The 14,017-nt window shown below is 43.7% G+C and overlaps 1 protein-coding gene across 2 annotated transcripts; it reads right to left on the reverse strand.

The window, feature by feature from the left end:
- Window positions 1-2,649: 2,649 nt before the first annotated feature.
- Window positions 2,650-7,500, reverse strand: LOC120644972 (3-hydroxyisobutyryl-CoA hydrolase 1-like). 2 transcript variants are annotated; one of them, XM_039921711.1, is made up of 14 exons: window positions 7,240-7,500; window positions 6,363-6,443; window positions 6,206-6,274; window positions 5,620-5,683; window positions 5,377-5,456; window positions 5,221-5,304; window positions 4,989-5,067; window positions 4,375-4,460; window positions 4,024-4,145; window positions 3,882-3,942; window positions 3,699-3,797; window positions 3,496-3,597; window positions 3,346-3,387; window positions 2,650-3,224 (listed from the first exon to the last, which is right to left on the reverse strand). In XM_039921711.1, the coding sequence occupies exons 1-14, from the start codon at window positions 7,414-7,416 to the stop codon at window positions 3,087-3,089; spliced, it is 1,284 nt and encodes a 427-aa protein (XP_039777645.1). In that variant the 5' UTR covers window positions 7,417-7,500; the 3' UTR covers window positions 2,650-3,086. The 2 variants fall into 2 exon arrangements, with proteins under 2 accessions (XP_039777645.1, XP_039777646.1); XM_039921712.1 differs by having other exon boundaries at window positions 2,674-3,224; window positions 7,255-7,499.
- Between the last annotated feature and the right edge of the window lie 6,517 nt (window positions 7,501-14,017).

Consider the following 14,017-nt stretch of genomic DNA (forward strand, 5'->3'; position numbering starts at 1 on the left):
CGGTTCCCCAACCAAACCCTAATCAGTTTTCTCTCCTCCCCCGTTTCTTTTGTGCACGGCCGGCGGCTCTCTGGGCGGAGGAGGAAACGACCGGCGCCGCCGTCACCCCCTTCGCCGGCGCGCGCGCTCTCCCGTGCGGGAGCGCGCCGCCGTCGAGCGGGTTGGCGGTGGAGCCCTTTCCGGAGCACCCGCGCGCGCGGAGTCCGGCTCTGTGCCGCTTGCGGATGAGCGGCGGAGCGGGTCCATCCCGTGCGCCGGCGTACCGGCGTCGCGGGTGCCCTTGATGTGCTGGCGACTAGAGCCTAGGTAAGCCTCGCCGTCTCTGTTCTTTGACTAGGGTTAGGGTTTGTCACTTTTTCGATCCATGATCGATTTGCCGTTTCTGTTGTTGGTTTCTTTTGATTCGTCTTTGAATCATGCTTTCCCCTACTGGATCTATGCGCTAGCAAGGCGACTGATACCATTGTTATACTATTAGGATCGACTAGAACATAGATCAGTGAGGATCTCTTTCTCTTTTCTTGATCTGAGTACGAGAAGTTCCTAGATCTACACAAGTACACACACAGAGAGAGGACCTTCAGCGCCTGCAGAGGAGCTTGAGCTGGCCATCTCGGGTTCGTTGATGGAGATACGCTCAAAGGCGGCGACGAGTGACGCAGAGAGGTCGATGCCGGCGCGACGGCGTTGAGGAAGGTGGCGGCGACGGCGGGACGGAGCTGGCGGCGGTTATGGTGGAACTTCCTGCTGCTCCAGCGCCCCCTAGTAGATCGGCTTAGGGTTTCTGTGGGTGAGGGTGTAGGCTGCGTGGTGAACCTCGTACCGAGTGCCCCGGTCGCTCACCCCCTTTTATTTTTGCGCTGTACAGCGGGGGCCCACCAACAATTAAGGGTTGGGCGCCCCCGATCAGAGCGCGGATTAAGGGCCTAATAGGCCGAGGAGATCAATCCAACAGGTTGAGCCATTTTGCAGCATATATCCTGCCATACATCAAGACATGCTCTCAGACTGAAATGTATAGACATGGACGCATATCGAAACAAATCTAAAGCTTTCTCGCTACACCTTACAAAGAAACCATTTTTTCAGACGATTGAGCGTTTGCTCCTGTCCTTACGGAACGGAGCCAATGGGCCATTAGTTGGTACACTTTTTTTTTTCTTAAAACCATATTGCACACAAATACTTATGAGCGATGTGTGTAGCCTGCTGATTCTAAAGCTCCGAGAGATTTTAGTAGCAGTCCGAGGTTTCCTTTCCGCGTTTTTTGTTGTTGTAATCTAGTGCCGTATAGTCCGCTAATCAGTGTCAAGGTCGAGGTGTGCGTGCGGCCCCTTAAGGCTGGCGTTGTAATTGCTATTATTCTATTTCTTCTTAATACAATGATACGTAGTTCTCCTGCATATTCTTGAAAAAAAAGCAGCCCGAGGTTTCCATTTCTGCAACTCTGTCTCTACGGGCCTTACGCGGGCTGGGGTTTTGGGTGGCTGGCGGGTGCCGGCGCCACTCGGCAGGTCGGCGGGTCTTCCGAGAGGACCAGAGATCCGAGGCAGGCTAGACGAAGCCGGCGGCGGCGATCTAGGTTGTTGCCGCCGCCGCCGAAGGAGGAGGGAGAGGAGGGGGACCGGGAGGAAGGCGTACCTTCTGGACCGTGGAGACGCCAGCAACCGGGACGCGCCCTACGGCCTCGGGTGTGCGCCCGGCGGCGGCGGCGGAGGAGGCGCCGGGTCGCACGGGTCTCGATGGGCTTCGGGGGACCAGGGTTTAGGTTCGCACATTCCAATTCCATATGGGCCCTAAACAGGCCGACCGGAATAATAATGGCTTAGCTTGACGCGCCTGGCCGGCTCATATTGGCTCGCACCGTCCAAACGAGGCCCAACGATCCAATTTTGGCCCGGTCTTTCAAGCCCAGGAGGAACAAAGCAGGCCGGTTTTGAAGCCCAGGCACCATATAGGCTGGCGGGCCAATCAAATGGTGGGAGTGAGAAAGCCCATAAAGATATCTGGCGCCGGGCTTAGTGTAGCTGGATTGCGCAGGTGAATACCAGCCCATTTTGGATAGGCTAGTGGCGATCCAGCCCACGAAGGCTCCTATCTATTTTGGAGAAGATAGATAAGTCATCCATTTTTAAAATCTATTTGGACTATTATCTGCTGCAAACATGTTCAATATTTTGATAGAATTAACTCAGCATTTTCTTAAACAGGTTCAATACTTGCTTATAAAATGTTCAAACTATAAAGATGAAATGTTGAAATCGGAAGAATAAAATATTGAAAATACTAGAAATGTTGAACATGAGCTTTCTTCTCCGACGAGCTGTGCGTCTTCTTCTCCTGTGGATTGAGTGTGCGGCGGAGCGAGGCCGGCAGCAGCGTGTGCGGGTGCGGCGGTGGCCTGGCGCGGTGTGGCATGTGGTGCAGGGGAGCGCGCAGCAGCGCAGCTCGCGGCGTGGCATGTGGTGCAGGGGGGCGCGCAGCAGCGCAGCTCGCGGCGGCGCAACACGTGGCGGAGGGAGCTCGAGGCGGCGGCCCGCGGGGTGAACAGCAGAAGCGGCGCAAGGGGTGGGTAGGAGGAGGCGGGTGGGGTAGTAGGGTTAGGGTTAGAAAATGATGGATCGATGAGATTGGTTGAACAAATCTGTGTAAGAAAAAATCTTTCAGAAGATATATAGAATTGGGGCAGCCCACATGTCTATGTTCCAAAGCCCAGACGACTGCTCCGTCCAAAATATATCTGCAGCATAACGGTGATCATCCCCTCACCCGGCGACGAGTTAGTGGTAGTGCGTCTGAACTGAACTCTGAAGATAGAACGACCACACTAGAATGACAATACAAAGGTCATGTGCTGTCACCAAAACAAAAGAGATCATAGCAGCGACAAGCCGGCTATAATTATTGTAAAATGGGCACAACTTCACGAATAAACAACACAGAGTTTCTACTGTGATAAAAGGTGACCTATACGGCATATTTACTTTTATTTCATCGGTAGTTTGCAGAGACTCTCCAAACTTGAAATGATGTGTTGTTTCGGCCACCATCGAGGCTCTGTTCAACTCGTTTGCCCAAGACTTCAATCAAAGTTTGGACTCGATATTTCTTCCATGCGAATGTCTGGAAGGTAGGTTCAATTCTTCCCATTGTGGATCATCAATTTTGGAGAAATATTGTTCAACTGCCTCCTCATGCACTTGGTCCAAACTTGGAGGCATCCACTGCAAGTACCAGCATGAAAAAGATCACCACCATGGCACCATCAAAAAAGTTATTTTAGTTGAAATACACCAGCAGAAGTAATTTTTCATCTAGATGTGCTAAATATAAAATTATCTGAACCTTTGGGTTTTTATCTTTCTCTATCATTATAGCTCGACATCCCTGCAACAGGAGGAATTGGATGTTAGGCATGGAAACCTTGCCCCGAAAGATGAGAATGTAGATAGATCTTGAAAGAAAATGAGCAGTGTCGAATATGTGGATATTTACTTCAAATAAGTCTCTGCTGAAGTCACCACGGACGACATGGCAAACCATTCTATACTCCCGACGTAAGCAATCCCCAACAGATTGTGTTCTCCCTTCTCTTATCTGAAATTACAGTTAAAAACAAACAATGGAACACCTATATTCTCATGGACAGAACTGAGGTACCAGAATAATATTATGGATATGAGTTTTTCTGAGGATACCGATCTTAGGGTGATTTTCAGACTAGTAGGAGAAGCCTTTTTCAAGGACTGGATTGTTGCAGTAACCCATTCATCAGACAAATTTGAGGCCACTTGCTCCTGACAAGATGCACATTAATTAATTCTGCAGGACAGAACAGGTGAACCCATATAAAGCTGCAGTCGTTACTATATTAAACTCACAAGAGCAGATATAATTTCTTCAATTGTCCTTTTGGAAAAACATTTGTTGATGATTTCCAACCTGCTAGGGAGCACCATTGAATCAAGTTAATGAAATGTGAATCCGGGCATATTTCAGTCATTCAATTGGAAACACTCTTACCTCTTCAAAGAGCTGTTCTCTTTCAGTGATGGATGTTCGGAAAATTGATCGATAATACCACAAACAACAAAAGTATTGGAAGTATCCACCTTTTTAAGCGATTCTTCCAGCAATGGCAGCCTCTGGGGAACAAAGAGTATTTACTAGGAGTTATCGACTGATATAGTACATACATAATGTTAATGATGGAAACGAATAAAAACTGAAAGCATCCAAATATTATATCAATGATGTCAGGATTTATGTAGCATGTTCCAGATAGCTTTAGTGTTCGGTTTTTTGTTGCAGTGTACAGAAAAAAGGGTGCTTGGTGGTGCAATAGTTAAAGATGTAAGTCACAAGTGAACCCACATTTGACCTGACAAAATGAGTAGCCAGACCACATGCAAGCATTTCTTCGCCGTCCAGTCTTGCACCAGCAAGAGCAACATACTCTCCTGGACAAATACATGGTAACAGTTTAGTGAACAAGATATCACAAGCCAACCTTTTGCCATTAACTAGAAGGCTGACCGTACTTTGTACAAATAATAACTAACCTTATGGAACCACCAAATCAAATAGAAAACCAGTAATTAGGTCACTCTTTGTTTCTTTATATATTGTTATTTATCCAAAACCAATTCCATAGCTAATTTACACAAGAGGCACAATTGCTAAAAATCAATTAAGCTCATGGTGATTCTAAAATTGCAAATGAGATTATTAGGAGCATAATATTTCAGGACTATGAAAAAATATCCAGGAATATTAAGTACTCCATCCGTCCTAAATTATTAGTCACTTTAGCTTTTCTAGATTCATAAAGTTTATTATGCATTTACATATATATTATGTTTAGGTGCATAGCAAATTCTATGAATCTACAAAGGTGAAAATGACTATAATTTGGGACTGAGGGAGTAGATAGCAATGGCATGGTTACATATGCTTGAACTGAATTAACAAGGGAGATATATGGTAACCATAGAACCCAGGTAGCCTAGATAGAAAATATGAGACATCCGGAAAGAAACCCAGAGCTGTTTCGGGCATTGCAAAAACCTGCATGAATATTCAAAATGTAAAAGATAAAGATTTTGGCACTTGAAACTATTATGATTTTCCAATAAAAAAGCAATCAAGATTCTCCATACTATTCCAAACGAGTAGACTAGCAATGATCAAGCTCACAAAAGGGATGCTTGTAGCATGTACCGTCTTATCAGTGACAACTCTGAATCTTCCATTTAAAGAAATACCAGCACCTCCACCCATGACAATTCCAGTTAGAAGAGAAACCTATAGTCAAATTATGACTTTAACGGCAAGGAATAGAGAAATGAATAACAACTACAAAGGAATGCAGCTCACCTGAGGTTTGATACTAGTTGCAATTATATAATTTAGGAAATACAGATTTTCGAATAAATCAGCACCCCATTTCCAGCCAACTGATTTAAGAATTAAACGCACACCACAACGAACAAAATTAGACCCATATGTAACATGTAACATTAGTACTAAGTCAGATAACAGAAGACAATTGCAAATTATGTAAAAAAACAGCTTTGGATAGTATTGGATACCGCAGAGACAAGCTAAAGCTGTAATTACCATCAAGTATAGCCTGGGAGTATACAACAATATCACCTCCAGCGCAAAATGCTCTCCCTTTCCCCTGGAAGAGTGACGATTCAATAAAATGACAAAACATAAGATCAATAGATGGCAATAAAGGGATCGTGACTATCAAGTCAATCTAAAGGACCTTATAGAAGGAAATGAGAAAGAAACTGAACTGAAGGGAAAAGAAACAGCAAGTTAGAATCAATATATAAACAAGCAGTAACATTTATAAATACCGCTCCCTTCCTTTTTGCAGACCTTAGCATGGCAACAGGCATAATTAGTACCTCATATAAGTTCAATACAAATCACACGGTTAAAATTAGATAAGAGTAAATAATTGCTATGGGAGATGCTTGGGTAACTCATGTTCCCCATCACTACCTTGCTACTTGGTTATTTCTGTTGGAACTCTGTCTCTCTAATTATTTGAGTTTATGCAACAACTAATTCAAACCAAAAGTCTATGATTTTTTTGGGTGGGTGGGGGTGGGGGTGGGGAGTGGCCTATTCACTTATACTTCAACACTAAAAGACATCTAAAATCTAAGTTAGGCTACCTCAAAGGAGATACCTTCATAATCAACAGTTTAACTCCATCGTCTTTTTGGTAAGCAATGAAACTCCTCAGGAGTTCCTTAATCTGCAACACGAAAGAACAATCATCCTGTACCCACTATTCTAAAAGTAATAAATCTGGGTACTGTAATACTAGTGAACTCTTAGCATACCATTGTGGAGGAAAGTGCATTAAGCTGCTTTGGCCTGTTCAAAATTAGTGTCCGGGTAGAGCCATTTGCTTCTACCAAAAGCTGCCAAATAGAGTATAGGAAAAAAATGCTTTCAGTTCTGGTAACAACCACCAAACGTTTCTAGTACAGCAAGTTGAGCATGTTGTTGACTAGATCTCAGTGTATAATTGTCCAATACATATTGCGAAAATGTACTACTCACGGGAGCATGCACATGTTCATCTCACAATTCGCATGTAACAGCTTCAGAAACCTCACTAACCTGCTGATTGGTCCAATTAGATCTCAGCATCAAGTATGGGTAGGGGTGGGCAAATTTAACCAATAACCGAACCAAAATACTCGGTTCTGAGATTTCTTGGAACCGATCGGTTTCTGTTTTTTAGGAACCAAATTTTTTCAAAAAACTGAGAAACCAAACCAAACCGAACTGAAGAACCGAATACCCACCCTGAAGTATGGCATTACAATACGACTCGCTGACTGATGGCCATTTTGCCATCGTAGCAGGATTTTTTAAATCATCGAAGCCTAACTATTCATTCTTCCCAGATTACTACAGCTAGTTCACGCAAAAGATCAAGCAACTAGCAAAAAATCAATCCAGCAGAAGCTACAAAAAGGAGAGAGTGAGCTAGGGGAAGATCATGAATCCTCAGGTAGACCTGGTTTTTCCTTACCAGTAGAAAAAAATTATGGGAGCTCACCGATCAACAAACGAGATTATCGGCTTTACCGGAATTTATCAGAGGTAGACAAATTTTTTGCTCAAAAATCAAAGAAAAATAGCTTGTTTTCTCTAAAATTATTCAAACTACCTCCAAACCATTTAACATAAATAACTGCACACACGTACATAACAATGCCGGACCTGGTCTGAGTCAACCCCACCAGCAGTGCTGCCGGAATAATGCAGCGAGGCCATCTCTTCCTTCCCCCGGGCAGGCATGCAAGCAAGCGTCTCGAGGCCGCGCCGGAGGCTCCCGAATCGGACGTTGGAAGTACTGTGCCTCTCAATCTCACCACTGATCATGTACAGAACTCACGCCGGATACCAGTAGCACTCTCGCACTCACTGACGCTGAAATACACCCGTAGAGGAGAGGAGAGGAGCGAATGGTTGCTTGTGCTGGACTGGGTGCCTTTCCTCAGGCTTTCATTCCTATATTTATAGGAGAAGCAAAGGTGTGGTCTTGCTATGTACACACACAACACTAACTGTCATATAGTATTGGGCTATCGGCTAGTACTGCTACTATTTCGTTCACTTACTAATAACAAGGCAGAGCTTGAAGTAACGATGGATGGTTTGCATCAATCTTATACCGACGGATGGCTCGTCGGCTATTATTGATTTTTAGCAGTCGCTAATTTGGTATTGTGGTGTAGTTACTGAAACCGAAATTTCCCTATGAGCTGGCGTCCTCGTCGCCTTCTCCAATTTGGTGGGTGCAGGGCAAACCCGAATAAAGATTCCTTCTCTCCCTCTTCTTCTTCCATTTGCTTCGCCCAACCAAATCTCCTCCCCTCTCCTCCATTTTCTCGGTCCCATGGTTTGGGTCCACTTCCACTTCCTCCTCCTCCCTCCCTCCTCTTTTCTCCCTCCCTCCTCTTTTCTCCCTCCTTCTCTTGCTTCCATGTTTCTATCTGAATCTGCTTGTTTTAGTTTTTATTTTGGTTAGAGTCACTGTAGATCTGCTTGCTAGCTCGTGTTGCGGATTTTGCGTTGGTCTTCACCAAAGGGATCTTCTTCCTCTTCGAACCTCATGGAAGGCTTCTCCGCATTGGCTCCGAGCTTCATTATGGGCCACTTTGGATGCCGGTGCCTTTGGTGGCCTTCACCGGCAAGCTTCACGGTGTTGACAATGGTGTTTCGCAGCTTGCACGTGGATTCATTTGAGGTCACGCTTCTGCGATGCGTGGAGGTGTTCACGTGTGTCTGACTGTTTGGACTTGATTTTTAATTGGCTCCTCTTTAGGGTCACCTTTCTATAGGACTACAGCTTCTATAATATATGATATAAGTTTGTTTGTTTTTTTTAAAAGCATAATGCAGTCAATCCACAACTTCATCAATTTCTTATCACTGTCTGATGAGGTTGCGGCTAGACACATCTGATGTTTACCGGTTATGCTTCCGTTGTCACCTAATTATGCTTTGCAATAATTAAGTGTTGTATAATTAATCTTTAATTTTTGTAGAGTTTTTATTAAACGCAGATCAATAGCTCCTCGCAAATTTATCTATTTACTAATCGTAATTGGTATGGACTCCTTGGTCATTTCCTAATTTTTGTAATCTTTTAGCTCTTAAATTAGCTATTTATTAATTGTATTTGATATATATGGACTCTTGAGTTTCCTTATTTTTCTAATTCCAAATTTATCTGTTTACTAGTCGTACTCGGTATGGACTCTTTGATCATATCCTAAGTTTTCTTAAAATTTTAATTCTGAAATGAGCTATTTATTAATCATATTTGATATTGATTCTTAAGTTAGTCTAGACTGTTAGATCTTTATAAAATCCAATGATGTAAATTCTTCTCTTTTTTTAGATTAATGTGGGAATTTCTAGACCCTCTAGGCAAACATGGTGACTTCTTTTAACACTCCCCTATTAAAGTAATAGATTAATGTGCTTTTTTCAAATGAATGGCATAAGACAATTCATATGTGTGTATTATTGATGAAGCAGAGAACGAAAATACAAGATATCACCTCTAAAAAACACACAATGTTGAAGAACACAAAAGAGCCCCGCTTTTCAGGAGCGTCACTAATAATTTTTTGGACGGAGAGCAGGTAGCTGGTATGCATGGCATTGCATGCTCACGTCAGCCCAGCACGTTTAATTTACGAGGTTATTCGAGCTCCAGGGTTTTGCTGAGGGCATCTAGAAACTTGCCAGACCTACCTGCTAAGGTATCAAATTTCTCTCAATGAAATGGACATTTGTTTGCACGTTGTTAGTGTGTAATGAGCCATCGTTGGACACTGTTTAGTTTAGACCGAGAGCTGTCGCTTTCCGACTGGCCGGAGAAGTGTCGTAGTAAAGGCCAAAGCAAGTGCACGGAGCAGACAAGCCCATGTTCCACGCATCACCCCATGTCTTCGAGCCTCATGGCAGGCTTCTCCGCATTGGCTCCAAGCATCATTATGGGCCACTTTGGATGCCGCTGCCTTTGGTGGCCTTCACCGGCGAGCTTCACGGTGGTGACAATGGTGTTTCGCACTTTGCACGTGGATTCATTCGAGGTCATGCTTCTGCAATGCGTGAAGGTGTTCACATGTGTCTGACTGTTTGGACTTGGTTTTTAATTGGCTCCTCTTTGGGGTCGCCTTTCTGTAAGACTACGGCTTCTATAATATATGTTATAAGTTTCACTATGTAAGAAACGCCCTAAGGTGATGCGCGCACAAAGGTGACGCATTGTTGTCGCACGTCACCTTTGCTATATGGGTGACGGGCGAAGATGATGCACGTCACCTTTGACCCCTTCAGGGCCTCCCTAAAACGTTGCCTGTCTCCTTTGTTATTAGACATGCGACGTGCAATATCAAAGCACATCACCTTTGTTATAGGTGACGGGCCACATTTATGGCCCGTCACCTATAAGTTTCATATAGGTGACGGGCAACATTAAAGCACGTCACCTATAAGGTTAGTATAAGTGACGGGCATTGACAAGACAATAGTGACAGGCAATATCAAAGCGCGTCATCTTTGTGATGACATATGTGACATGCAACATCAAGGCGCATCACCTTTGTGACTTTTATAATATTTGAACACGCGGTTTTTCAAAAATTCAAATGGTCTCAGATTAAAAAATGGTCTATACAAAAGTTGTAGGTCTCAACCAGATCTACAACTTTGTAGTTGAAAATTTTTTAAGTTGAGGTTGTCTTGGCATCCAAATACATGGTTTCATTTTTGAATTTTAAATTTTCAAAATTTACAAATGACCTCATATGGGAAAATAGTATATATGAAAGTTGCAGGCCCGACCAGATCTACAACTTTATAGTTGAAAAGATTTTCATTTGAGATCATTATAGTTGTAAAATGGGTTATATAAGGCATTTAAAAGTGATGATAAAAGAAAAATATCTCATTGTTGGTCACATGTGATGGTGTAGCCCAGTGGTAAGGAAGGGTACGCGCGAGGCTAAGGCCATGGGTTCGAATCCTGATAACGGTGGAAAAATCGCGCGACTTGCGACTTGACACACGAGCGCGGTGGGAAAAAGAAAATATTTTTTAATTTTTATTTGCACTAAAAATATTTATTTTAATATGCAAAAGAATGATGCCCGATCACCTACGTGTTGACATAGGTGACGGGCTAAAACTACCATAGGTGACGGGCTAATACTGATGCCCGTCACTTTTGAGTAGTCATTAGTGATGTGATAATGGTGACGGACATAATGCCTATCAACTTAGCGCGATAATGCCCGTCACTATAGGGCTTTTCTTACATAGTATTTGTTTGTTTTTTTTAAAATAGCATAATGCAGCCAATCCACATCTTCATCAATTTCTTATCACTGTCTGATGATGTTGCGGCTAGACACATCTGATGTTTACCGGTTATGCTTCCCTTGTCACCTAATTATGCTTTGCAATAATTAAGTGTTGTCTAATTAATCTTTAATTTTTGTAGAGTTTTTACTAAACACACATCAATAGCTCATCGCAAATTTATCTATTTACTAATCGTACTTGGTATGGACTCCTTGGTCATTTCCTAATTTTTGTAATCTTTTAGCTCTTAAATTAGCCATTTATTAATTGTATTTGATATATATGGACTCTTGAGTTTTCTTATTTTTCTAATTCCAAATTTATTTGTTTACTAGTCGTACTCGGTATGGACTCTTTGATCATATCCTAAGTTTTCTTAAATTTTTAATTATGAAATGAGCTATTTATTAATCATATTTGATATTGACTCTTAAGTTAGTCTAGACTGTTTGATCTTTATAAAATCCAATGGTGTAAATTCTTCTTTTTTTTAGATTAATGTGGGAATTTCTAGACCCTCTAGGCAAACATGGTGACTTCTTTTAACACTCCCCTATTAAAATAATAGATTAATGTGCTTTTTTCAAATGAATGGCATAAGGCAATTCATATGTTTGTATTATTGATGAAGCAGAGAACGAAAATACATATCACCTCTAAAAAACACACAATGTTGAAGAACACAAAAGAGCCCCGCTTTTCAGGAGCGTCACTAATAATTTTTTGGACGGAGAGCAGGTAGCTAGTATGCATGGCATTGCATGCTCACGTCAGCCCCACAACGTTTAATTTACGAGGTTATTCGAGCTCCAGGGTTTTGCTGAGGGCATCTAGAAACTTGCCATACCTACCTGCTAAGGTATCAAATTTCTCTCAATGAAATGGACATTTGTTTGCACGTTGTTAGTGTGTAATGAGCCATCGTTGGACACTGTTTAGTTTAGACCGAGAGCTGTCGCTTTCCGACTGGCCGGAGAAGTGTCGTAGTAAAGGCCAAAGCAAGTGCACGGAGCAGACAAGCCCATGTTCCACGCATCACCCCATGTCTTCGAGCCTCATGGCAGGCTTCTCCGCATTGGCTCCAAGCATCATTGTGGGCCACTTTGGACGCCGCTGCCTTTGGTGGCCTTCACCGGCGAGCTTCACGGTGGTGACAATGGTGTTTCGCAGCTTGCACGTGGAGATTCATTCGAGGTCATGCTTCTGCAATGCGTGAAGGTGTTCACGTGTGTCTGACTGTTTGGACTTGGTTTTTAATTGGCTCCTCTTTGAGGTCGCCTTTCTGTAAGACTACGGCTTCAATAATATATGTTATAAGTTTCACTATGTAAGAAACGCCCTAAGTTGACGCGTTGTTGTCGCACGTCACCTTTGCTATATGGGTGACGCGCGAAGATGATGCACGTCACCTTTGACCCCTTCAGGGCCTCCCTAAAATGTTGCCCGTCTCCTTTGTTATTACACAGGCGACGTGCAATATCAAAGCACGTCACCTATAAGTTTCATATAGGTGACGTGCAACATTAAACTGGTCTCAGTGCAAACTGGTCACTCTCAAGGGAATAGGTTTTGGGCCGGAGAGCACGATGTTCACGTCATCCCGGCCACGCTTGCAAAGGTTGCGTATGGCATCGTGACACACTACTACAAGAAGGATTTGTATGAACGTTCCACTTTTTTTCCAGACACGGGTCAAAAGGTAACATGCTCCTACAAAGACAGCCGAGCTACTGTAGCAGTTGACCCGCCCCTGAAAATACATTTCTAAGGACGGGTGATGGCATCACCTATCCCTAGAAATGGAGATCATTTTGAGGAGCGGGTGATGCCACCGGGTCGGGTGATGATCACCGCCGGCACCACCTCGCCGCCGCCAGTGAGATCTAGCAGCAGCAGGCGGCCTGTTGGGTTCATCTTGTTCCTTACTGCATTGCTAATCGCGTATCGTTGGGCCGTGTTCCTGTGTTACTAGTGTGGCACGGATCGAGTAGTCAGGAATCTGTCCAAGTTAGTTTTATTTGCATTAATGAAGTAGTAGATGCATCTGTGTTTGCTCGTTTTCATGTAATAAGATTGAGACTTGTTGACACTCAAAATTGGCACGACTCAGGTTTTCTGGACAATCTGGGCAGACCGATCAAACCTCTTGTACAAACCGGTCAGACCGGTCAGGAAAAGTTTGTCAAATCATCAATTGGACTGCGCTATTGCGTAGATCTTGTCGAGACGATCGAAATGCATATATGGAACGTCCAATTTGGAGTCCGGATGAGGAAGTTATGCCTCCCGGAAGACCTGAACCCCGGTCTGACCGGTCCAGGGGCGGTCAGACCGGTCCGAAATGCAGAATCCGAGTTAGGAGTTGTATTTTGACACGAGATTTGTTAGGGTTTCGACTCATAATGGGTACAGACCTCCCCACCCTATATATATGAAGGGCCATGACCGATTGAGGGTAATCCCAATCGATTCATCAACTCTACTTTACTTTTTATTTCTAAACCCTAACTTTTCCAACCCTATCTGCTGTTCTTCGCTCGTCTCCACAGCGTTCGATGGCGTTCTGAGTGGTATGCCGACCTTAAAGCAACCCTAGCTCCATTAGCTCCGACGGGGTCCCTCCCGAGCTCTTGGTTCTAGGTCTTCGCCGTCTTCCTGGAGTACCGGTCTGACCGGTCTAACTAGTCGGCGCAGGGAGGCTGCTGGTGTTGATCGTTTTGACAATCTTGCTGCACGTTCTAGCATGTTAGAGTGTGTGACCAGATTTTGCATCAACATATTTTTTGGCAACTCTGCTGGGGATCGATTAATCTGGTTATTCGAAACCAATCTAATCTACTCCCTAGAAAAGATGGGCGTCATCACCGACCTCGACGAAGGCAACATCCCCGCATCTATCGAGGATCTCAGCGAGGAGGAGCGCCAAGATTACTTGGTGGCCAGGGACCTCAAGGCACAATTCTTGAAGGGATTCAAGAAAGACAAAAAAGGCCAAGTAACGAAGGTTGAAGACTTCGTGATACCCTCCTTCACGCTTAAGGATAAGCAAGTCGATGTAATAAGCAACGTAAGCACTTCATCTTCCAACTTGTTTAGCTAGTTA

The sequence above is a fragment of the Panicum virgatum genome, chromosome 8K, assembly GCF_016808335.1.
Source record: "Panicum virgatum strain AP13 chromosome 8K, P.virgatum_v5, whole genome shotgun sequence".
Lineage (NCBI taxonomy): Eukaryota > Viridiplantae > Streptophyta > Magnoliopsida > Poales > Poaceae > Panicum > Panicum virgatum.